The following is a 27,032-nucleotide window of genomic DNA, read 5'->3' as shown; positions in this document are numbered from 1 at the left end:
AGTCACTGAAGGAATTTGTTTTATTTTGATTATCTATATTTGTTACAAGAAATTCATTTTTCTTTTCTTTCTTTTTCATTGAGGTTGGGGTACAAGGGAGAGAAAGTAGACTTCTGTTCATTTTTTAAATAGAGAAATGGGGTATGCTACAGATTCTTGCATAGGTTGCTACAAATGTGGCCTGTTCCTTCCAATGAGGTCACTGTATTATTAATTTTGCTTAACTATTTTACTTTGGGATAACAGACCTCTCAAAAACTGGGAGTAATCTGTAAATGTCTGTAGTATAAAAACAAAACTCATCAATAAAACTTTTTTGAAAGAATGAATAGAACTCTCAGGAGTTTACTTCTGACAGACTAATGTGCAAAATTAAAACTCATTTTTATTCTCAAGGGGTTTTTTGTTTATTTCTTGATTCCATTTTTCCTTTCAGAGTTTCTGGAGCAAGAAAGGAAAGACTGACAAAAAATAAGAAGAGTTAACAATAATACTTTCCATCTATTTATATAGCACTCTAGGGTTAACAAAATACTTTCACAGAAATTATTTCACTTGATTCTCACAACAATCAGGGAAGAAACAGGACAGGTATTATTATTCAATTTGCAAGTGGGGAAACTGAGACCTAGAGAGGGTAAATAACTTACTTGACCAAAAATACACAAATTACTAAGGGGTAGGCCTTCTTACCAAAATTCATTGTTCTTTCTGAGAGAGAGAGAAAGAGAGAGACAGAGACAGAGACAGAGAGAGAAGAGAGACAGACGGGGGGTGGGGAAGAGAGTGGGGGGAGGAAAAGGGAGAGGGAGAGGGAGAGAGATACAGAGAGATATAGAGACAGAGACAGAGAGAGACAGAGAGATTATCCCAAGGTCAATCAAGCATTTGTCCCAAGTCTTGGGGGAGGAGGGATATAAAGTGCCCTTTCATTTATTTATTAGTCTGTTTGTTTGTTTGTTTGTTTTACTAAGGCAGGGAAGGAAGTGTAGTGAATAGCAAGCTCCTTCAGAAATGATGCTCTGTGTTCTGGAATCATGGGAAACTGAACTGCTTAGGCAATGGGAAAACATGGTACAAAAATGGAAAAAATCATTGACCTTGGCGTCAGAAGACTATAGCTTAAGTCCCAGCTCTGCCCCTTATAAAAACAGTACTCAAATCATGTTTCACCTCTGTACCACAGTTCCTTCACTTGTAAAAAGGGTGGTTGAACAAGATGACCTCCAAGGTCCTTTCCAGCTCTAAAATCCCAAGGTTCATTCATCTGATGAAGGTGGACACTGATCCCGGAATGAGAGAGTCTAGATTTAAGTACCAGTTCTGCTGCTTTCTAACTGTGTGACCTTAGGCAAGTCACTTAACTTTTCTGGGTCTCATTTTCCTCGTCTGAAAAGTGTCAGAGGTTTGGATTAGATGACCTCTAACGTTCATTCCAGCTCTAAATCTATAATACTTTGATCCAGAATTTCATATATCAGTTTTGTTTAAAATGCAGTGTACTTCTATTCCAGGGCTGTGGGACTCAGATCTTTTCTGTTGTGATGAACTTAGCATCATTCTCACGAGGAAGTAGAAAACAGCTTTGCAAGGCGTTGGAGACTGTAAATCTCAAAGACCCATATATACTAACCATATGGAATTTCCTCTCTGGCACCTGTTAACCCTAGGGTGCCTATGGACACTTTCAGCTAAGTTGGCTGAGGAAAAAAGTATAATTTGAGTCACATCTTGCTCTTTCATGCTGGGATACCACTGTGGAGTTTGGAGGCTGATTTGGTATGGCCTTTAACAAAGACTGCCTCTTCTACAAAGCTGATTTGTATGGGCCCCTGGAGTGTCTGTTCAAAACCTATCTCTCTATATGCTGTAATACTTACCCTGTGGGCAGGCCATTATTTGGAGCAAATTGCTTCCTTGTACCATGTGCTGTTATTCAAGTGAAACTCTTAAGTGTAATTACAAGGGCAAAGTATCCCAGCAGTTGTTCCATGAATGTCCTTGCCCACTCCACCCCCATCCCTTCTCCCGCTCACCCGACATTGGGAAGTTTCTATCAGCCTTAAAACTTCACTCAGTATTGCTTGAAGAAGAGTGTTTTACCAAAGCCCAGCTTTTGCTTAGGGCTGGAAATGGGGCTGGAGAAGGAGGTGGCCAGTGATGTGACCCCAATGGCTCTTTGCTGTTTTCATTTCACTGGAATCTGGTGCCTTGTCAGAGGTCACACAATCAAGTAAAGGAAGGGCTGGGATTTGAACCCCAGATAATACTCTCCCTTCCACCTGTATTTCTTTTGCTTCTCAAATGTAAATTAGAGGGGTGCTTGTCCCAGAGGAGTTTCTGCCAGAAATTTACCAAAGGATTCATTTATTTTAAAGACTTTGCTAATTAGAAGACTTCCCAGTGCTCTGAAAACAAGATTCAATTTACCAAATTGAGGGGAGACTGGCCTTTTGGGGGGGATAGCTTTTTGTGTGTACAGTGGGAGATACCTGCACAGACTGAGTCTCTGCACACATGGGGCTGCCAGAGGTCTCAGCTGTTACAGTTGGGAACAGGTGGTATAAATCAATACCTCTGCAGACTCACTTCCTAAGCCCTCTAGAAAGAAACAGTAAAGCCAACTGGAACTAAGAGAGTCCTTTAGTCTCTGCCTCCTAAAGGCTGACGGCCAGACCCTGCAGGGAGCACCCAGCTAGCCCATGGAGTCCACTCCTACTCTCCTGCTTCTCTGTCTCTGCTCAGGTAAGTGTGATAGGGCAGCTTTCCCTTCGGGTTGTCTTGTGGTGGATAAGGGAGTCTTAGGGAGATCCAAATCAGTGTCTCTTTCCCTCTAACAAAACATAGACTTTTCAATTCTCCAAGCCAGGAGCTACTCTGATAATGCTGCCCCAAGCATTCACTTGACCAGTTTCTGGCTACATAAAGCTTGTCTCTGTTACTTAATTAAAGGAAAAGGGGAATGGTACAAGATTACAAGATGTGGGATCCCGTCGCTCCTAGAACAATCTCTGGCATAACTTCCACTTCATCCCTTTTATTTTTATTTTTCTGATTACAAATATTTATTAGTTAAACCTCAACCCAAATGAATGACCTCTTCAAATACTTGAGTTTTTTAGGCTCTTGTATATTTTTATTTCCCTAAACAATATACTTTTTAACAAATCCTTTTATTTACTCTTGGGAAATTTGGATAAGGTAGAGAGACTGATTGACAGACACATGTGCTAGAGAGATCTATTAATAATTCCAATTAAACTTTCCCTGTCAAGATGAAATACCTCACAATACTAATGCTTTACCTAGTAAATGATATTCTCCCCCCTGCCCCCCAAAAAATATATATATGTATATATTCTACCGACTTTTCCAGGATATCAAATGCATCAAGGATTTAAGCTTGAATTGAAACTATAAAACCTTGTATAGCCCTTGACCCATATTCAGCTCTGGAATGTATCACAACATAGCTGCTGAAACAGTATCCTAAATCCTGAACTTCCGGTCAAGGGAAACAGGAGATGTTTGTTGAGTCCTTAATATAAAATTTACTGTGGATGTCACCTTATCTTGTCCTTCCTAATACTTCTTTGGCAAATGTAGGCTGTTGGTGAAAAAGTACACAGTACCTCATTTTGTCAGTAGCAAAAGACAGACCTGGGAGAGGTGGCCTGAACTAAGATGAGTGAGACCAGGGAAGGTCCAAAATTGATCCAGCTAAATCCGGGACAGGTGGGGTACATTTTTGCTGTTTGTTCGATACAGCTCCCTGCTTTGGAAAGGAAAAAACTTTGTAGATCTCTAGAATCCTAAGGACATGTCCTACATTCTATTACCAGGTATAATAAGTGCTGAAGTATATGAAAAGTATTTAGAGATGCTGGCAGAATCGAATTTGGCTAGAAGAGAATTCACATGGATAGTGCTTAAGCAAAAAGTCTATATTTAGCCTTGAAATGTGGTCAGAGGCACAAAGGGACACTCAGATAAATACAGTCAGGAATATATTCAGTTGATCCAGTTCAATTCAATTTGATTTAACAAGCATTTATTAAGTACCTACTCTGCGTCAGGCACTGTGCTAGGCTATGAGGTACAAGGACAAAATCAAAACAGTCCCAGTCAAATCAACGAATCATTTATTAAGCATCTATTGTATGGCAAGCATTGTGCTAAGTACCGTGGTCAAGGAATTTACATTCTGCTGAAAGGGAAGATGGTCACAGATAAAAAGAAAATAAATAAAAATATATTTCAAGGGATTATCACACTAACAATTTAAGAAAGATCTCTTGTAGGAAATGACATTTTGAGTTTCTTCTTGAAGAAAGATGAGGATCCCAAAAGGTGGCAGTGAGAAGAAAGGGCATTCCTGTCAGAGGGGAGCATGTGGACAAAGGTGGGAAGGCAGGAGATGGAATCTTGTGTTGGGAAATAGGAAGTAGGGTAGTTTGACTGGAATGGAATATGGCAGGGAGGGGGACAGGAAGGGAGTAGAGGGTAGTGATATGTAGTCAACCTGGAGAGATAGATAGACTGGTGGCAGATTGTCAAATAAGAGTGTCAGAAAAACAGTCAAAAGCATTCCCTCAAGTACACAGTGACCTACCAACTGTAAATGATGCTTTTTCCCTAACCCACTCCCCATATTATTATTATAGGCTCCATATAGATGCCAAGGTGGCTCAGTAGGAACTTTTACTCAGATTCAGGGCAGCTAGGTGGTGCAGTGGATAGAACACCAGTGCAGGAGTCAGGAGGACCTGAGTTCAAATCTCACCTCAGACACTTGACATGCACTAGCTGTGTGACCTTGGGCAAGTCACTTAACCCCAATTGCCTCATCCTGGGTCATCTCCAGTTATCCTGATGAATATCTGGTCATTGGATTCAGATGGCTTTGGAGGAGAAGTGGGGCTGGGGACCTGCATAGCTTCCCTCACTCAAAACAAAGTCAAGTGCAAGTCATGTCATTATTTCTCTGATGGCATGGTCTTCTTTGGCAATGAAGGATGAACATACACTCAGATTCATGACCGCATTCCCCATACTATAAGCCTTCATAGGCAAAATCCATTCAGGAAGGCTTGTTTTTGTGTTGTTATAATATACAATCTCATAAAATATCACATAAGGATATTGATCATGTTCTATTTATATAACACCTTTGATTCTAATAACTTCAGAGTACCATATTTTATTCTTGTCTGATTTTGGAGGAGGTAACCATTATTATTTCAAGAAAAAGGCAAATGAACCTATGATTTAATGTCCCAGAACAAGGAACTGGGATTGGAAACAGAATCCTTAAGTCTTGGCCCCTTTCCTGGTCTACTAGCCTGCCATGTAGATCAAGGTCCCCCAGAGTCATCTACCCTACTTACCCAGCCAGGAACAATACTGCTTATAAATAGACTTTGTAAGTCATGGATTTGTAACCGGAAAGTCCTGTAAAGGTCACCTAGTCCTACCCACTCATTTTACACATGAGAAAACTGAGGCCCAAAGCACTTAACTCTTTCCTACCACATATCCAGTCTGTGGTCAAGTCTTATCATTTCCACCTTCACAAAAATCTCCTGTATACAGTTTCTTCTCTCCAACCACACAGCTGCCACCCTGGTACGGGCTCTCATCATCCCAAGCTTGTGCTTTTCCAATAGGCTTTAAATTGCTCTCCCTGCCTCAAGTCTCTTCATTTCAATCTATCCTCCACTCAGCTACCAAAGTGAATTTTCTAAAATAAAGGACTTATCTTATCACCTTCCCCCAATCCTTATGCAATGGTTCCCTTTTAGGATAAAACATACAATCCTCTGTGGAACATTTAAAGCCCTTCTCCACCTGCTTCTTTCCTACTTTTCCAGTCTTCTTACACTTAACTCCCTTCTATGTACTCTGTGATCCAAACACCCTGGCCTATTAACTCTCCCTCATACAGGCCACCCACCTCCCAAATCTATGATTTTTCACTGACTATCCTCCATGACTAGAATGTTCTCCCTTCTTTCCTCCACCTCTCAGTTTCCCTGGCTTCCTTAAAGACTCAGTTCAAATTCTATCATCTTCAGAAGTCTTTCCTTTTCTCCCCCCAGTTCTTTCCTTTCTGAATTTACCTTACATTGACACTGTCTGTACCTCATATTACACAATCATTTGTACATTCTCTCCCCCATTAGAATGTGAGAATCTTGAGGGTAGAGATAATATTTTTGCCTTTTTTTGTATCCCCATCACTTAGCACAGGGCCTGGCACATAGTAAGCACTTAATAAATGCTTCTCTATACTACTTACTCAGCCAGAAGCAATTATACTTATAAGCAGATGTTGCCATATGTTATAGATTTGTAGCTGGAAAGACTGACCAACTGACTGCAATGATGAGCAGTAGCGACAAAGATTTTTAGAAATCCAACCTCCCCCGCTGAAAAGAATGAGGAGAATTTTAATACTTCTAATTAGCATCTATACAAGTGTGGGCTCTTCAGAAATTCACATCTGGAATACTGGCTGAGAAAGAACAGGATGTGTCTGCAGTTTGTTAGGGAAGAAACTTTAAGAGAGGAAGAGGGGGGCGTGAAGACTTTTACAGAACTATTCTTTGCCCTGGATTCTACAATTCCGTTCTTTCTTCTCCTTGGTGGGCAGTGAAGTTGGTCTCTACATTTTCTTGGTGACGCAGTGAAGATCCTCTGCTTTCTACCATATGCTTCCTTCCACCATTTATTAAAGATAACCAGTCACTTAAAAAAAACCAAACAAACCATGCAGCCCGGAAGCAACAAGAGAGCACCAACAGGCTCTTCAAATACCACTCCTGGCAACCCAAAGAGCTGGCACACATGTTTACCAGCCTTGCCAGTCCTGTCCCATGGCATGCAGAGCCAGTAAACTAAGAAGGGCGCAATGCCTCACTCTTTCTGTTCTGAAATGAATTGTAAAAAGTGTGTACTGCAGAACTCCTCAGTAAACTCTCCTTTAAAGCCCCATTGAAATGAGGCAGTTGCATGAGTAGAACACGCAAAAGCTCTTCAGGTTTTACTGTGGGAGGCATTTTTCATGTCCCTAGAGCCTTAGAGATTAGCATGCTTATGAACAAAGATGAAGACACAGGTTTAACCTAGGGAATTGTGCCCAAACACTGAATTTTTGCCTTTTTTCTGAAAATAGAGCAAATGCCAATTTTTACTTTGTATAAAAATGGAGCAGCACTCAGAACTGGACTAAGGGAAAGCAGGACAGTGGATAGAGTATTAGGCCTGGAGTTAGGAAGACCTGAGTTCAAATCCAGCCTCAGATACTCACAATGTGACCCTAGGCAAGTCACTTAACCTTCATTTGCCTCAGTTTCCTTATCTGTAAAATGGGAATAATAATAGCACCTACCTTGCAGGTCGTTGTGAGGATCAAATGAGCTAACATTTGTAATAGTGCTTAGCATAGAGCCTGATACATAGTAAGCTTTATATAAATGTTAGCTATTATCATACCCATAAAGCGGAGTATCACTGTATTTAGCTATGTAGTAAAATAAACCAGCAAGGAGGGAGCGGGTACCACTTCCACTCATAAGAGCTCAACACCTTTCCTTAGAGCAGGATTGCTAGCCCTGTGGGAAAAGACAGTACACATGCATACAACTGTCTCAGCTCTTCATGTTCTGAAGAAGCAATGATTTTAGTCAGTCAGTGCAAGGGTAAGGGAGGCACGACAAGATGTAAAGGACAGTAGGCTGAAGAGAAAAGTAGAAGCTCAAAAAGCAAGAGAATCAACTTAAAAGATCATTTCAACATGGTTGAGAAAGAAGATGTAGATGATGCAGACATTCTCTGTCCTGTTGCAAATAATCTTTCAAAGACCTGTTGAGTGCCCAGATTCAGTCTTCTAAATTAGGACATGTGTTTTTGCAGATAGACCAAAGTAAAGAGCATACGCCCATTTTGCATCTATTAACAACAACAAAAAATAACAACTGAAATGTATATAATGCTTTAAGGTTTCAAAGCACTTTTGTTACTTTATATCACCTGAGGAATGTTTACCTCCATTTTACAAATGAAGATACACTGACCAGATTGCATATATGATCCTGAATATCAAAGTCTGTTTCAGAACTAAGCAAGATGAAGCTATAAGACTAATGATACTCTAATAAAGTCCTTTGTCATAATTTATGCTTCAAAAGGGAGTTCTGGCCTCCATGCCAATAAAGCACACACACACACACACACACACACATATATTATCTTTCAGTATAATGACTGACATTGGAATGCCTTCCATGACAGAGCAACCTCTAGCAAACTTCTATTTTGGTGCCTTTCCATGGCACAGAGGTGATTCTGGGACATTATTGACTGCTCCAGTGGGAGCATAAGCTCTGATAGTACCTACTATGCTGCAAAGGCTTTAGATCTACATCTTGCAACATAAAAATGTCCCATGAGTGGACTAGCCTAGAGGAAAAAAGACTCGACTGAAAATCTGGAGACTTCATGATGAAATTGTTCAGTCAGGGTATCTCTAACAACATGGTGGTTTACACTTGTGGAGGCCATAGCCCGTGATGAAATCGGAGTCCTCGAAGTGTGAAATGATAGGAGAATTAACAGTGAGGCAATATTCAGGCTTTCACAATCACAACAGCTTCCTCCTCCCCCCTCCTACTTGTCTCACATTTCTCAGTTGCCTTCCCTCACCATCTCCTCCTTTACCCCGGTCCCACATGAAGAGGTAGCCATACTACAGACAAGAAGACAAGCCCTTCTACAAGCACACATGATCCCCATTACATTCCATCTTCTCCAGAAGATTGCCTCCTCTATTATCCCCACTCTCACTGATCTTCAATCTCTCCTTGTCCGATGCTGCCTCAGTGGACGCTCAGGTCTCTCCCAATCTCAAAAAATTCTCCCTTAACCTGTCCTTGTCTGCTAGTTATGATGATATGCCTTTGTTTTGCACCTATATTCTTTGAAAAAGCCTTCTAATATTGTTGCCTCTACTTCCTTTTCTCTCATTCTCTTAACTGTCTATAGTATGGCTTCTGAGCTCATCATTTAATTGAAACTCATCACTCCAAAGATACCAGTGATATCTTAACTGACAAATCAAATGACCTTTTCTCAGTCCTCATCTTTCTTGACCTCTCTGAAGCTTTCGACACTGTCAATCACCCTCTTCTAGGTTTTTGAGACATTGCTTGCTCCTGATTCTCCTCCTACATATCTGACAGCTCCTCCTCCACCTCTTTTGTTGGATCTTTATCCAGATTGTAGCTGCCTACCATGGGTATCCCCCAAGGACACCCTGGGCTCTCTTCTCTTCTCCTTCTATACTATTTCACTTGGTGATCTCTTCATCTCTCATGGATTTAATTATCCTATCTTTGCAGATGATTCTCAGATCTCTTTGTTTCTCTCCTGACCTGAAGTCTTATATCTCCAATTGCCTATTAAAAATCTCAAGTTAGATGTCCTGTAAAGATTTTAAACTCAACATGTCCAAATCTAATTTATCTTTCCCCTCAAATTCTCCCTTCTTCCAAACTTCCCTATTATTTTTGAGGGGATCACCATCCTCCCAGGCACCCATGCTCACAACCTAAATGTCATCCTAGACTCCCTTGTGCTAGTAACTTCCTTCAATATATATAGGATTATATTTAAATAGTATATTTTATTTTTAAAATTACCATTTTAAAAATAATTTATGAAGTGACATTTTCTTTAACTATATTCAATAGAATATAAATATAGTTTTATATGTATATATTTGTATTAATAGTTAGTAAATAGTTATTTGCATGTTTCCTCCCCCATTAGATTGTGAGCTCCTTGAAGTCAGGGATGGGGTTTGTTGTTATTTTGTTTTGTTTTGCTATTCTCTGTATCCCTAAAACTTAGCACATTGTCTGGCACATAGTGAGCACTTAATAAAATGCTTTTTAATTTGACTGGCTTAATTAGAGAATAATGAGATGGGCATTCATTTTTGGTCCTAGGAATCCATATTATTATTGTTTATCATCAACATCTTACATATTGGGAAACCAGTTCTGTTTGACTCTCTTATTAAGGAATGTCACCTGTCCAAATGACATGTGTTAAATTCCCTGGGAAGTGACTACCCCAGCAGCTGTGTTCAGAGAGTTTAAGGCGGTAAATAGCCTCATTACGGATCACCTTAGCAAGACTGCTAGTGTGCCATTCCAGTAGTCAGTTACACATCAATTACACATGTCGGTACAGTGGTCAGGAGGAATCTGACAGTGTGTCTTTTGCTTTCTGCAGCTGGTCTTGTCCTGGGCTCTGAACATGAAACCCGTCTGGTCGCAAAGTTATTTGAAAACTACAACAGTGTAGTGAGACCAGTGGAAGACCACCGGCAAGTAGTGGAGGTCACTGTGGGTCTGCAGCTTATTCAGCTCATCAACGTGGTATGAGGCCTCAATAATAGGAGCACACGTGGTTTGAATATATCCTCAGAACTGGTTTCTCACCTCTGCTTCCCCTTTACCTCACCCATTTCCCCTCCCCAAATAATGGCTATTCCTTTTTTTCCCCTTAGGATGAAGTAAATCAAATTGTAACCACCAATGTTCGTCTAAAGCAGGTAATCCAGAAAGAATTTGTGTTCCCATTCAGTCCAGAAAATTCACTTGGGCTCAAAGAAAGTCAATTTGGTAAAAAGGATCAGTTGTAAGAAAAATAGGAACTTGGGCCCATCTTTTAAGTTACTTATTTTCATCACTAGATGATGAGTTTTTCTACTGATCTCTACATAGATACAGTAGCCTTGGAGCTATTGCTACATCTTCTCTGCACCAATACTTCAAATTGTAACTATTCTTTAAGGCTGTAAAGGTGAGCTTATTTTTTCAATGTGAGATTTAATTGCTGAGTTGGATAACTCTTAAGGATCCTCTTGAGATGTGATATTTTAGGCTTCTAAGAATTCTTTTGATTTCTAGCCCAGAAATATTAAACTCCTCTCCGGCTTTCTTGGGAGTGACAACTCCCCATCTCTAAGTTAGGTTAACATTAACTGAAATTATGTGGAGTCAATAACAGACCATATAAAAGAATCTCCTGGGAAAGAGATTCCCTGTCCTCTGTCAAGTGAACAATTTGGGTTTTCCAAAGGGTTCTTACTCATAGGAAATGTGTCCCTTCTTCAAACTAATACTTTTATGTTATCGTATGTTATTTAAATTCACTGGTCATTGATATGGGGTTTATCTTCAGGACCTGTCATGTCTTCAACAGAATGAATAACCACCCAATATTCTTTTCATAATGCCATTTTCTTGAAGAGAAAATTCAGTTCATAGGCATTCTAGGTTCTTAAAGTGAAAACTGAATTCTTATTCAAACTCTTTCTTACAGAAGCACAGTGTCTGAATGAAAAGTGGCCATCCCTAGCTCTTGTCAACATTAGATTTATTTGTACTACTGTGAGCAGTGTTTCAACTGGCTAAATTTCTTCTTCTTTAGCAATGGATAGATTACAATTTAAAATGGAATCCAGAAGAGTATGGTGGCTTGAAAAAAATTCACATTCCATCTGAAAATATCTGGCGCCCAGACTTTGTTCTCTATAACAAGTAAGCAAAATGGACAGACCAGAGATTGTTCTGTGGAATCACAAAACAAAGCAAAAATGCAAAGTCTGCATTTGGCTTTGCACCTGCTAGACTGCTCGGCAATGTTAACATTAAATAAATCTTAAAAAGAAAGGATGGAGTTACCATGCTGGTTGCCATATGGTACATCGTGTTATGAATAGTAACCCTGATTGGAGCCAAATTAAATCAGAGTTGGAGGGTGGGGGACATTTAATCCCTAAGAGCTACTGACGAGTATATGGCAAATGTCCAAGGAACCCAAGCTCTATATATTGGAGTTGTTTGGAATTAAATGTCCTTTCTACCAAATAGGCCTGAACTGGGGTTGTTATTCATCACAGTCTACACATCATCCCAAGACACTTAGTGCTGTTGATTGCAAAGGATGCCTGAGTTAAGCATCCATTCTGCTCCAAACGATGGACTTCATGTTGTGAAATGATAATGTGATTTCAGACATTTGGATATAATGACACATTCATTATCATATGCCCTTCATTTGTCACAAGATGCTCACTTCAGAGAGCATCTCATAGTCTGGAGCATTCAATGTCGGGCTCAAGGATGTAGAGTCTGCCATTATACTACAAAGGACTGGGGAAGAGTAGGCTATGTTTTATATCATGCCTGCCAGGGAAAGTAGTAAGTGCTATTGAATGCAAAGATGCCCTTTGAAGCAGCCATTCCCCAATTTTAACTCTCTACCATATATTTGCTTATTATCCCTAGATTCCAAGCTCAGCCAAATTACCTAATCATTTGTGCAACCTTTGGGGACAAATATGCTGATATAGCAGGAGTATCTTAGGCAAAGTTCTTTTTTCAGTAATAGTCGGAAAGAAGCAATTAAAATCCCATGGTGTTTTTGACAAGCTCTATAAACTAACTCAAGGAAAACACCAAGAAGAGGAAATACTGGTGTTTACTCAAGGAAAGGGAAGTTTAGTTTATCCAATACTTTTCCATATTTTGCTTCAGGAGGGTACAGAAATGAGTTACACTCAGGGGTGACTAGCATTTCCAAGAACAAATGAGAGTGAGAGATCTATAAAGGAAATATCAGGATCTTTTGACTTGTGAACATGGAATTTGGGAGACAAACATTAAATAATTGTTATTCAGGATAACAACAGCAGCAACAATAATAGCTAACTGTGGTATATATATACTATATATACGTATATATAGTATATGTATATAGCACTTGAGATTTTCAGTGATATATGTTTGTATACTTATGTACTAATTCATTCAATGTTCACAACTACCCTATGAGAAAGGTAGTATAATTATCTTCATTCTACAGATGAGGATACTGAGACTGACAGAAATTAAGTGACTTGCCCAGGGTCACACAACACTAAATGTCTGAAGCAGGATTTGTACTCGTCTTCTTGATGCCAAGTCCAATACTATCACTTGAGCCACTTCATGCATGGCTCATCTATTCTAATTCATATGATTTCTGAAAGGTGTCCAAGAAAGAGATTTAAGGATAGTAAACTTTTTGAGAATTCATTTTTTAGCATATTTTATCTTAAAAACTCCTGGGCTTAATGAAACCACATCATTTCACAACATGCAATTCATCATTTGGAACACAATGGATACTTAACTCAGGCATCCTTTGCAAACTAAAATTTCTTGTCTGTGTGAAATAGGCAAAGGGGAGTCCAAATGTAAATGCTAAAGAGCAGAACAGGGGTGGTGGTGGGAAATGACCAAAATCTCCAAAGCATAAGGTGAAGAAAAGAATGACAAACTGAATAAATTAGTTGACTGTTTCTCCCATTCACACATTGAAACTTAATTTCTAAGAATCATTTGCTAATTTCTAAACATTATCCCTTTCTTCCCCTTCTTATTCCTAGTGCCAATGGTGACTTTGCCATTGTCAAGTTCACCAAAGTTCTCCTGGACTACACTGGACACATCACATGGACACCTCCAGCCATCTTTAAAAGCTACTGTGAAATCATAGTTACCCATTTTCCCTTTGATGAGCAGAACTGCAGCATGAAACTGGGCACATGGACCTATGATGGCTCAGTGGTTGTCATTTATCCAGTAAGCAAGGGTGGGGACTGGCAAGATCAGAAGCAGGGGCTGAAGGAACAAGATGCCACATTTACTTTAGCTAGGGGCAAGGGGAAAACACCAGGCTCTTTCACAAAAGAGTCATCCCTTCCCTGTTCTCTATTCCATCCCATCCCACCCTTGCCCATTTCAGCTCTGACTTACTATAAAGGCTTGATACAGGAATCTGGAGATGTTCTCATCAGCCTCTCTGCTTAATTCCCTGGATCAGAGAACTCTGTACTTGTCTCCAGCTACTAAAATCGTTAGCTGCATGGTCATTAAATTGTCCTCATCACTTACTCCTCCATCAATGGTACTTCCCACAAATGACATTCAAAGCGGATCTCCAAGCTCAACAAATGCCTTGGATTGTTTTTTTTAATGCCCAAATAGAGCAAGAAGATTGGGTTCCACTGATTATATTTATACTGACCCAACAAAACACAAAATTGATAAACTTCAGAGAAAGCTTTGTCCATTAGTTTATAATCTCCTCAACCATGACTATTGTTAAAAATGATCACACTAATTTTGCATCTGACCATCTGGTTTTAAGTTCTGATCTCTGACATTTTCCCATGTGACCCTGGGAAAGCCATTTAACCTATCCAAACCTTTGTTTCTTCATCTATAAAATACTTATACGGAATAATACCCATGGTGCCTTCTTCACAGGCCTGTTGCCAAGAAAGTACTTTGTGAACCTTAAGTTACTATATATAGAATGTGAGTTGCTGTCATGAGAAGGCTGAGATCCAGAGGAATTGAGTGACTTGCCTTAGGTTCCATAGCTAATAAGTAGCAGAGCCTGGAGTGAAACCTAGGGATAGTTAGCCAAGTCAACGCTTCCTCCACTGGGCCACACTGCCTCACCCCTGGCTAAGACAAGCTGCCTCTATTCATAGTTGTTTTGTTGAAAAGATTTCGTATTTCCTTTGCACCTTCCCAGGAAAATGACCGACCTGACCTGAGCAACTTCATGGAGAGTGGAGAATGGGTGATTAAGGAATCGAGGGGCTGGAAACACTGGGTTTTTTACGCCTGCTGCCCTGACACTCCCTACCTGGATATCACTTACCATTTTGTGATGCAGCGTTTGCCTCTCTACTTCATCGTAAATGTCATCATTCCCTGCCTACTCTTCTCCTTCCTCACCGGCCTGGTATTCTACCTGCCCACAGATTCAGGTAGGTACATCTGCTGAGTTTATTTCTGACTATGCTAATTGGTCTCCTGCTGGTATTTCGGGGGAGAGTGACCAAGAGTCATTTACTGTGCTACATGCCAAAGAATACTGTTCCCCACCTCCCAGTGCTAACAAAGAAAGATAGGTAGGTAGACACAAAATTTTCATTCCCTCAAAAAGCATTAGAGCTTATTACAAACTAAGACAGCATTGTTAAGGACAGACATTAAGAAGATGCAGACAAATGGCATGCTTATCAAATATGGAAAAGACAGGAAGCTGAGAGGGATGGCTAATGTGTTAGATGTCAGAATTGGTATCCAAATGGATCTTGACAGGCTGGGACAATGTGCTGAATCTAATATGCCAAAATTTAATAGGGATAAATAGAAAATATAGCATTTGGTTCAAAGTCAATAGTCTAAGTACAAGATGGGGAAAGACATGGCCAAAACAGTTCATGTGAATAGGACCCATGGGCTTTAATGAACAGCAAGTTTACATGTCAAGGGTGTTATAAGGTAGTAAAAAAAAAAAACTAATTTCATCTTAGCCTGACAGAAACAAGCAAGGAATTCAGAATGAAGAAGTCAGTCCTATATTCTGCCCTGGTCAGGTGAAAAGAGTATTAGTATTTCAAGTCATTAAATTCTAGAAAGGACATCACTACTCAGTCAGTGTTCTTACACCCTCATCCCAGCTTTGTCCCTGCTCTGGGTCACCTGCCTTCTCTCCCACCTGTTTTCCTCCCTTCTACTCTCTTCTCTCAGTCCACCTCCTTCACTTTTCTTCCAACTGCTCAAGGTAGTCCATTGAGTGATAGGACAAGGTGAAATAGAGAGAGTTGGGAGCAGAGACTGTATAGGACAGAGAAAGAAAATGCCACACTTGAAAAAAATTAGTCTGTTCAAAGTGATGCTTTCATTCTTCTCCTCTCCTCCTAGGCTTCTTGGTTGTACGTTACCAAACTATCCCATTACTCAACTCCTCTGAAAAGTCTCTCTAAAAGTGCCCTCACTAGTGTACAGCTCCATTGTCTCACCACACACCCTGGAAAGGAGCCCTGATAGATCTATTTGCAGGAGCTAACATTCTTGCCCTTTATATCTGAGACAAATAAACCCACATATTCCCTAGCTGCCAATTCTTTCAGGAATCAAGCCAGAAATATATTTCACAGGATAGCAGCACCCTTCAGGGTAGAAAATGTGTGTGTTTGTGTGTGTGTGTGTGTGCGTGTGCGTGTGTGTGTGTGTGTGTGTGTGTGTACCACACTGCTTACCATTTATCAACAATTTATAACAGACAAGGAAAGAGAAATATTTTTAAAAGGTAGTTTTTATGAAAAGAAAACTTCAGAGAAAGGACACTAGATTATCTATATGTATATATGTACATGTGTACACACATATTCACACATACACATTTATATAAAGTATGTGTGTACATGTATTTGTTTGTATATATAGCAAATATAGAAATAATGTTGTAATATGGATTTGTATTCCTAATTGAAGGCCTGATACCCAATTTTCCCCCAAAAAAGAATCAGAAATGCCATATTTAATCAAGTATTTTAATCAATTATAAGTGGTATGTATGCATTCTTCATGGCACTGAGATTGTGTGTGTGTGTGTGTGTGTGTGTGTGTGTGTGTGTGTAATATCGGTTCAACAACAACAAATCACTTTAAGACTCACAAAGTTTTTTCCTCACAATAAGCCTGTAAGGCCAGGAGTCCAATATTACTACAAATGAGGAAGCAGAGAGGTGTTCTATACTCCAGTAGTACTAGTACTACTATCTATATAAAAATAATAATCACTTACATTTCTATAGGACTTAAAATCAAATCCTACTTAATTTAAGAACTACTGGAGCATTACTATCTTTAATAATAATTTACATGTATATACAGGACTTAAATGAAGTCCAAATACTATTGTCTGCAATAAAAATAATAACTTACAATTATATAGGACTTAAAATTACTTCAGTACTAGTGGAGTAATAATAACTAATATATTTATATAGAACTTAAAAGTAAGTCCTATTTAAGTACTACTCTCTATAATAATAACTTTCATTTATATAGGGCTTAAAGATTTAAAAATTATTTCACATTATATTATCTCATACGCCTCATGACAACCCTGATGAGATCATTTCTGTAGGTAGTATGGTCTCCATTTTACAGGTGAGGAAACTGAGGCTCAGAGAGGTTAAGGCACTTGCCACAGTCACAGCTGTTCCTATTCTAGGAAGGATTTGAACTCAGTACACATTTCTTATTCTACTTGTTTGAAATGCCTGACTAATTTGAACTGCAAAAAGACAGAAGATAAAAGCACACTTCCATTGAAGTCATGGAATTAAACTTCTCCTTTGAGAAGATTTTGACAGGCATCTTCAAAGAGAATTTTAGAGTCATTTCTGGGTGCCTGGTGCTTGTCTGCTTTGCTGCCCTCCTCTCACTGCAAATGTCCCTGTGGCAAAGACAGGCATTCCATTGCATGTTGTATTTTTAAAAAGTAAAAGGCAACATAGAATTTACATCCTGTTTACAACTAAGTAAAAATACATGTGCATACATTAACAAAACTTGGAAGAGAAGTGGCATGACAGGAGTCCAGGATCATCTAGAGCCTTCTATGGGGCCATCATGTCATATGGGTGATGCTGTGTGAATGTCACAGTAATGTTGAGCTTGTGGTCAGCAGTAATGACTTTAAGCCAAGGTCTAGGGGCTGAGAGGAGGGGGATGGTGTGGTACAAGTCTCCCCTAGATAGGGCAGTTTAGCTCCCTGAGTTGCCTATCATATACTATTGTTCCAACTATAGTTATATCTCAGATAAGTGAGCCCCTTCCTTTCCCCCTCCTGTCCTGGTGGATCCCTTCTTTAAAGAAGGCATTTCGAGATGATAGGACATTCTGTCTTGTGGAACTTGGGACCTTCTCTCTTCAAAGAGCATGCCTTAGGGTCCTGCCAACCTCACTTACTTTCTGAACACTCCAGAGCCAGTAGGAACACAGGGAAAGAAAAATGTCAAGAACTTGACTAAAAACATGAGGTGGAAATTTCCAAGAATGTGGGCTAGGTTTCAGCATAAAATACTAGTTAGCACTCACAGGCAGTTGGATTAGAAGCAAGCCAGACACTTGAGAGAGATAACAATCACTGTGTGTGTGTGTGTGTGTGTGTGTGTGTGTGTGTGTGTGTGTGCACGCCTGAGCTGCGAGTTTATTGCAGTATATGAACTCAAGAAATTACTAGAAGCAGCTAGGTGGCACAGCAGATAGAGTGCTGAGCCTGGAGTCAGTAAGACCCATCATCCTGGGTTCAAATCTGGCTTCAGACACTCACTAGCTGTGTGACTCTGGCCAAGTCACTTAACCCTGTTTACCTCAGTTTCTTCATCTGTAAAAAGAGCTGAAGAAGGAAATGGCAAATCACTCCAGTATCTCTGCCAAGAAAACCCCAAACAGGATCATACAAAGCCAGACACAACTGAAAAACAGCAACACATCTGTTAGCTGCAAAAGCCCATAGGAGCTGGGGAATAAAACGTTTGTTTCTAAGGAAGTAAGCAGGTCAAAGAAAAAGGCAGAAAGGGTGATTATCATATATGTTATTAATTATCCCTGCTTTACAGATGGGAAAATTGAGGCCAATAGAGGGTAAGTGCTTTGTCACAGGGTCAGTAAATATATAAGGCAAGATTTCAGCTCAGGTCTCACTGACTCTAAATCCAGCACTCTAACCAGTGGGAAATCTCATCATATCAGTTCTTAGTCAGGATGTTCTTCTCATTAAACATCATCAGATACAAGCACTCCCAAAGCCTATATTCAAAGCCATTCTTGCATCATAGGAACTGCCAGAATTTACGTTCCATGAGAACCCTAGGAAAACTTCCAGTCATCATGCAGCATCATATTAATACTTAATTGGAAGCAGTATTCATTATGCTTCACTGAAGTAAAATTGCTTACCTATAGATATGTATTCTATATGTAGAGACGTCTATGTGTGCATACATGCACATGTATAAGGCAGCTAGATAACATAGTAGATAGAGAACTGAGCATGGAGTCAGGAAGATCTGTGTTCAAATCCTCCCTTAGTCCTTTATTAGCTGTGTGCCCCTAAAAAAGCTACTTAAACTCTGAGGGGTTTTTCCTCATCTGTAAAATGGGAAAAATTACAATAATTGGCATTTATATAGTGCTGTCAGATTTTCAAAGTGCTTTACAAATGTCATCTCATTTTGTCCTTCTAATACCTCCTGGGATGTATTATGCTATCTGTCCATGCACCACCTAGCTGCTAGAAATTGCTTCACAGGGTCATTATTAGGATCAAATAAGGCATTTATGAAAAACACTTTGCAAACAAAAAGCTGCATGAATGCAATATGTTATTGTGGTTGCTATTTTCAGTAGATAGGTGTAGTATTATCTCTGGCCATCCCACTCTTAATGTGCCTGAATTTGTTTGCACTCACAAGCGAGGCAGAGTCAGGTCTAGGTGGTCCTTGAATGGGAGATCACCTGGGAATCCTGGGTGCTGTAGGCTTAAAAGAGAGGCAGTATCCTGAGGGATTAAAGAACTGGCTTTGATGTCAAGAAGACCCAGGTGAATCTAATCGCATTTCTGCCCCATACTGACCCAGTGACCTTGGGCACTTCAGTTTACATCTTAATGCCCCCAGAAAAGTCTTTTAGACCATTGTAGCTGTTGCTTATCCTTTGTTCTCAAAGAGGCCCAATGACATCACCAGGGTATAAAATCTGTGCTAGTAGAGGGGAGCTTCTTCACTGGAACTCCTCTCCACCAATGAAATTGCAGCCCTGATCCAAATACATATACAGGAGGTCAAATTGGTGGTGTTTCTGCTACGCTCCAGATTAGAATCTGTTTTCCCAGAATTGGCTAGGCAACATGTTTACTGTAGACTGCCTATCTTAAATGCCAGAAGAAATGAGAGAAGGAGTTGTGCTTGGGAAACTACCAGTGTGGGAACTCCTTCCACCAACATGGTCAGCAATCAGTCTACAACTTGGTAGAAAAGTCCTAGAATATCACCTGAGGCATACAGACGTGAAGTGATTTGTCCAGGGTAACATAGCTTATAATTAGCATGGGGAGGATTCAAAGCCAGGTCTCCCTGATTCCAAGCCTACCAATCTATCCAGTACACCAGATTGCCTCTATCATAATTAATAGTATGGTATGCATTAAATGTAATGCAATCATAACCACATAATGACCATAAGTACAAGGGTGTAAATTGTAGAACACCACCAGAGCAGGTCACTGGGAGTCAAGAAGAACCTAGATTTATTTCGCCATCTGTGTACCTCCTGTGAGGAGGACAGGCTAGGAAAAAATGTTACAGAAAAGTAAATTAGGTAAGTTCCTTTCCAAAACTGGCACTCACATAGACCTCATTTCATGAAGGGATGAAAAAAAACATCATTTCACAATTCCCTTGTTGCCTTATGTCTTTGAAAGCTACACACGGGTGCATTTGTAGTTCATGGATCAGCCAAGCAAGAGTGTCACTCAAAGCTTAAAGCTGGGCAGTTGAATACTTTGTTTATCAGCAACTTGTCATTAAAAAGCTTTCCTTGGCATTATCCAGGAACAGCAGTATATGAGCTCAGGTAATTACTATAGGCGCACATCTGCTAGTTCCAAAAGCCCCTAGAAACAGGGGAATAAAATGTTTCTAAGGAAGCAAGCAGGTCAAAGAAAAAGGCAGGCAGGATGGTTGTCTAATTAACTGTATGCCAGTGAAGGGCACCGGACAGAGAAGAGAAGAAAGCAAAGAGTTTGCAGAAAACATGAAAGCCCAAGGAGCCCAAGGAAGGTCCCCACCAACTGGTGGATGATCATCTTTCTGATGACCCATTTAAACATGATCATGCTCCAGTGCACTATCCTGGGCCCTTTTCTCCTCTGTCTTTTGGCTCCTCATCAACATTCTTGGTTTCCATGATCATTTCTATGCCAATGGTTCCCTTATCTATACATCCAGACCTAAATTTCCTCAATTAGATATACATTTATTAAGTACCTGATACGTGAAAGATACTGTACTATGGGCTGAAGATAGAAAGACAAAAATGAAACAGAGCCTTGAGGAGCTTACATCCTACTGACCTCCCTGGATCCAAGTTTCCTCACCTATAAAATGACAGAGTTGGACCGAATGACCTCTAGGGGGCCCTGCTAGCCCTAGATCCCATGATCTTATGAACCTACAATACTGAGAGGTTACATATATCCTCCGTCCAATCCCACGTTACCCACTGAAGACTAGATACCTCCATTTGGGTGTCCCCAGCATCTTAAACTTAGCATACTCAAAATTAAACTCATTATTTTCCTTCCCCCCATACCCACTTCTCCACCAAACTTTCCTATTTCTGTTGAATATGGCCATCATCTTTTCATTTGCTCATATTCATAATCTGAGTCATCCTTGATTTTTTTTTCTCTTCCTCACACTTACATTCAGTCAAATACCTTCCAAACCTCTCTCAAATTGATCCTTACTCCTATGGATACCTAGTTCAGACCTTTACTCTCTCTCATCTGGACTTCTATAGCCTCCTCCTTGGCCTCACTGCTTCCAGTCTCTCTCTTTTTCAATCCAGTACGTGGAGATATAGCTGCAAAGTTAATATTCCAAGACACAGATCTGACTATGCCATTACCTTATTCAAAAATCTTGAGTAGCATCCTATTCCTTCTAGAACAAAAACCCAAAACACTCAGCTAGATATTTTAAATGCTCCACAACCTAACAGCCACCTTCCTTTCTAGATTTATTGCCTTTCTCTATATTTCAACCAAACTGTTGGATTTACTAGCTGTTCCCCAGATTTGACACCCCATTCCCCATCTCTGTTTTCATAGACTGTCTGTCCCCCATGGCTAGAATGTTTTCCCTCCTGATCTTGTAATCATTAACTTCCTTGAAGGCTCACGTGAAAGCCTGATCTCCCTGACGACTAGTACTCTCTTCCTGTAAATATATGCATTTACTTATCTGTGTATATGGTATGATCTCCCCACCAAGCCAGCAAGATATAAATTCCTTGATGGTTGGCACTTACATTTCTGGGGACTTTTTTTATCCCCAAACACTAGCACAATGCCTGAGCTGTGGTAGACCCTTAATAAATGTTTGAATAGGAGTGATCATCTCTAGAATACTGTAGTCCCTTCATTTTGAGAGGTGGCAAAGTAGATAGTCACTGGGCCTGGAGTCAGGAAGATCTAAATTAAAATCCTGCTTCAGATACTTCCTAGTTGTGTAACCCTGGACAAGTCACTTAACTTCTGTTTTCCTCAGTTTCTCCAGTTGTAAGATTGGGATAATAACAGCACCTACCTTGCAGGGTGGTTTTGAGGATTAAATATTTGTAATTTGTAAGATTATATTTATAAAGTACTTAGCACAGTGTCTGGCACATAGTAGGGGCTATAGAAATACTTATATCCTTCCCCTTCTCCTGAAATTTCATTTCATCCCTGGGCTCCCTATTAATATTGCCAGCTCAATTCAATGAGACAAAACTGTGTCCTTACATGAGATTTTATAAAGGGAAAAGGATAAAAAGAAAAAAAGCACCTTTATGAAAAAACCTATGAAAAACTCAAGATATATGAAGTTATGCAGGAAGACAAAATCCTACAAGGTAGAAGAGAACATTTGTTTTTAAAGTTCCTTTTTGAAAATCATTGAAAAGGTCAAAAGACCTCCACTTGTCTAGTAGTAATTGTAGGAGTACCTTTCATGGGGGGATGAGACTCAATAATGATGAAATCCTTTCCACCTCTTTGATATCAGAAGCTCCAATAGAAAACAAGGTTATGCATTATTTCAGAGGTAGGGGAAGAGGAAACCGTCTTGGTCCAGCCAAATCATCATTTTGTCATTTTTTTCTTTCAGGAGAAAAGATGACTCTCAGCATTTCCGTCTTACTTTCTTTGACTGTGTTCCTCTTGGTTATTGTGGAGCTGATTCCCTCCACCTCTAGCGCAGTGCCCTTAATAGGCAAATACATGTTGTTCACCATGGTCTTTGTCATTGCATCAATCATTATCACTGTGATAGTCATCAACACCCACCACCGCTCTCCAAGTACTCACGTCATGCCCGAATGGGTGAGGAAGGTGAGTGGGGCCATTTCCAAACATCTTGTGTTGCACATTTGAGGGATGCTCAGTCATGATGGACATCTGTAAGTCCATCATAATACACCAAAGCTGATAGAACTCTGACATTAAGGAACCAAAAATTCTTTCTCAGCGTATCTTTGTGGGAGCCTTCTTTCAATTCTTTCTCAACATGAATAAAACATGTAATATAGATCTCTGAGGGATAGAAAGCATAAATTGAAAATCTCACCCCAAATACAACCTCAAAGAATCTTTCTGATCAGGGAGAATGATTAAACATCCCTTCTCCTCTTACTCACAGGTTGTAAGATTTTTGAAATAACTTTTTACTTTCATCTTCTTTGTGGAAACCAGTGCATATCTGCTGGAGGGACCACCTATTGAGAAATGTAAATCAGGCCTGGGATGGAGGCTGGAAGTAGAAGGAATTCTCTATGAAAAGACAAGGCAGAGGTCTACAGGGATCAGGATGATGACAAGAAGACGGGGCCATCAGAGAATGGCTCCATAGTCGAGACTTCATAATGGAAGACAGTAAAGATATGAATTAGGGGTACAGAGGGTTTGGAAACAGTGGACTATTTTAACAGATTTTTTAATAGATTTTTATTGATCTCTTTCATCTCTGCATTGTCTAGATTTCTCTCTGTATCTCTTCCACTTCTCATATCATGTAGACTTAACAAATGTAGAAGAGTCAAATGAAATCCTCTATATAAAGCACTTTGCCAACCTTAAGGCACTGTATGAGGGTCAGCTATTATTATCATTGACATAGAATATTTATAGCACTATGGAGGAAATTATGGAGCAGTGGATAGATAGACTAATGATGTCAAACTCAAAAACAGAAACTGAGGCCATTCATTAAATTGTCCCCGGGGGCTGCATATTGACTTAGAAAATCACATGCTAACATTAGCAATGTTTTATTGTATTTTTATTTATTTGTTAAATATTTCCCAACTACATTTAATCTGGGTTATAATCTGGAGTATTATGGGCTATGGCTACAATGCTGCTGTGGGCAATGTGTTTGATAACTCTGTTCTAGAGAATCAGACTTGGAGTTAAGAGGATCTGGTTACAAAATCCCTTACCTATCCCATGCTAGCTCTATGACCATGGACAACTCATTTAACCTTTCTGGACTCTAAGCAACTCTCCCAGAATATGAGGGACCAAAAGGGTGCTGCCCCACATTGGTAAAGAGTTTCCTCACCCAAGAGTTCCCCAAACTGTTCATCACAGGCCCCATCCCTATCCATACATGTTGGATCAGACCTGTGATTTCACTGGTACAGGAAATTTCCAATAAGGAATAATCTTCTACTAGTGCTGGTCAGAACCTACTCTGCAGTTTGTCTTAGAGACTCACCAAGAGCGTTAAGAGGTCACACAACCTGTTCAGCACCACCGAGCCAGGCTGCTCCAGAGGAGAGACCTGAACACAGGTCTTCCTGGCCCCAAGGCTAACTCTAGCCACTACTGCACAAGGCCTCTTTAAGTCTGTGTGCACTATATTTCAATAATAACAATAATAAAAAGCTAAGATTTATACAGTACCCTAAGGTACACAAAGATTTTTATATGCATTAGCTCACTGGAGTCTTCCACAACTTCTATTGGGGCTGTAGGACACAAACTTTGCTGCTCATTTAAAAATGTAAATAAAAGAAAGAACAGAGAGACAAGTGAGTAGAAAGCACCAAAGAATACATTGGAGAGAAGGTTCTAGGGACCAGGAAATAGCCTAAGCAAATCCAAGTCCCTGCTGGCTGCTATAGTGTCTTGGGGAGGGTGTTGAGGGTTTTTAGGATACCCTAGGGCATCGCCACAGGCTGGACCTGCAGTCTAGACCACTGATTACTCCCAGACTTCCTTGCTTCTACATCCACCCTTAACATTCCATTGAGTGACTCTGGGGACTGAGGAAGTAGGAGCAGTTTCCCTTGCAGACTTATATATTCACATCACATTCAGGGGATATTTCATCTTGTGTGGAGTTTGTGGGTAATATCTGCATCACTGATGCTTTTCCTGCATGGCCTCTTTTGTGGAGCCATTAGCTTAGACTTAGGCAACAAACTGGAGGTGGGATTTACCTTGCTTTCTTTGTCTTAGAGACATCTACACAAGATGGGGGAATTATAAATCAGAATCTTTTAAATGAAAGAATTAAAGACTGCTAAAAATCTAAGCATCCCAGGGTTTTCTGACAAAACCACACAGGAATCCAAATGAATGGTATATTTTTATGTATGGTACATGAAGGAGTTTTGTATAGTTGGAGTGCCAGGGTCTTAAAATACTCCTCAGAAGATCCATACAGCACTTTTTCTCAATAAAAAGAAATGGGAGAAACCCAGTGGAAGTCTGAGTTTGCAGGCCAGTGTGCAGAACAGGTTCCCTCCAGTGGCAAACATATTATATTACAGAACATCATTGTTAACGGTGACATTCTGTTCATCCCCAGAGTCATTTCAGAGGGGTCATTTCTGAAACGATACTTTAAAATAGAATATTTTTCCTTCTTTAGGTTTTCATTCACACAATCCCAAATGTCATGTTCTTTTCAACAATGAAACGACCATCCAGAGAAAAACAAGAAAAGAAGATTTTTACAGAAGACATTGACATTTCTGAAATTTCTGGTAAACCAGGACCCCAAACCATGGCCTTCCACTCTCCACTCATCAAACATCCTGATGTGAAGAGCGCCATTGAGGGAGTCAAATATATTGCAGAAACCATGAAATCAGAACAAGAATCCAATAACGTAAGTGAAATAATTCGAGAGTTTAAAAAATAATTTAATTATACTTGTGGATAGATAGATTAGGCTTAGTGGGCTGGTCGGCTTTCAGGGATGGGGTCAAGGAAAATTTTCATCACGTTTTCATATTATATGAGCTCAGAAAATCATCTATTAAAAATCATCCATTTGTAAACAAAGAATAATAATTGTTGTCGGCAAATCATTTTTGAGTGCTTTGAAGTCTCCAAACAAAAAAGAGCTCTGCAGAAATATTAAATGATACCAAATCTACTAAACTATTGATCCTAGGAAGATCAGTGATTCTTTTAAAGACATTCCATTCTAACCCCTTCTTCCTCCATCGTAGGCTGCTGAGGAATGGAAGTTTGTGGCAATGGTCATGGACCATATTCTTCTTGGTGTCTTCATGCTGGTGTGTATTATTGGAACCCTGGCTGTGTTTGCTGGGCGCCTCATTGAGTTAAATCAGCAAGGATGAATAAGAGAGCTGATCTCCTCCAGCAAAGAGGGAGGAGGAAAAGGAAAAAGAGAAGAAATGAGCTAATTTCATACACTCTCATTTACCTAATATTTCATTTATCTTTACTTAACTCCCATTGTACCCAAACAGGAGAGTAAAATTTTTCAATAAATGTATCTGGATCCCAAAAAGAAATTTACAATTCTTGTTGGCATACTGAAGCTGTCTGCCAAAAATGGTCTTTTAGAGTTAAAACACACACACACACATATATACACACTCACACTCACACACACATTTTCTACCCTGAGGGGTGCTGCTATATTGTGATAGCACACACACCTATCTTACAATACAGGAAAGTGGAGAAGAAGGGGATAAGCAGGGTGGGGGGGATGATGGAAGGGAGGGCAGTGGGAGGAGGGAGCAATTAGAAGTCAACACTCTTGGTGAGGGACAGGGTCAAAAGAGAGAATAGAAGAAATGGGAGGCAGGATAGGATGGAGGGAAATAGAGTTAGCCTTATACAACACGACTATTATGGAAGTTATTTGCAAAACTACACAGATATGGCCTATATTGAATTGCTTGCCTTCCCAATGGGGATGGGTGGGGAGGGAGGGAGGAAGAGAAGGGATCTGCGAACCACTGATACTGGGACTGGAGATTCCTCCCCTGAGGCCTGTTCCTGTCCTCCTCCCA

The 27,032-nt window shown here is 39.9% G+C and overlaps 1 protein-coding gene across 1 annotated transcript; it reads left to right on the top strand.

Annotated features, from left to right (window-relative positions):
* The first annotated feature begins 2,574 nt into the window (after positions 1–2,574).
* On the top strand, positions 2,575–26,525 carry CHRNA1 (cholinergic receptor nicotinic alpha 1 subunit). The gene is made up of 9 exons (XM_072612378.1): positions 2,575–2,745; positions 10,297–10,442; positions 10,574–10,618; positions 11,500–11,609; positions 13,502–13,697; positions 14,659–14,896; positions 22,862–23,085; positions 25,631–25,870; positions 26,217–26,525. Exons 1-9 carry the CDS (start codon positions 2,703–2,705, stop codon positions 26,346–26,348), a joined length of 1,374 nt encoding a protein of 457 aa, XP_072468479.1. The 5' UTR covers positions 2,575–2,702; the 3' UTR covers positions 26,349–26,525.
* Positions 26,526–27,032: the final 507 nt, after the last annotated feature.

Source organism: Notamacropus eugenii, chromosome 5 (assembly GCF_028372415.1).
Source record: "Notamacropus eugenii isolate mMacEug1 chromosome 5, mMacEug1.pri_v2, whole genome shotgun sequence".
Taxonomy (NCBI): Eukaryota; Metazoa; Chordata; class Mammalia; order Diprotodontia; family Macropodidae; genus Notamacropus; species Notamacropus eugenii.
The sequence above is the reverse complement of the archived record's forward strand: the minus strand, read 5'-3'. Positions and strand labels throughout refer to the sequence as shown.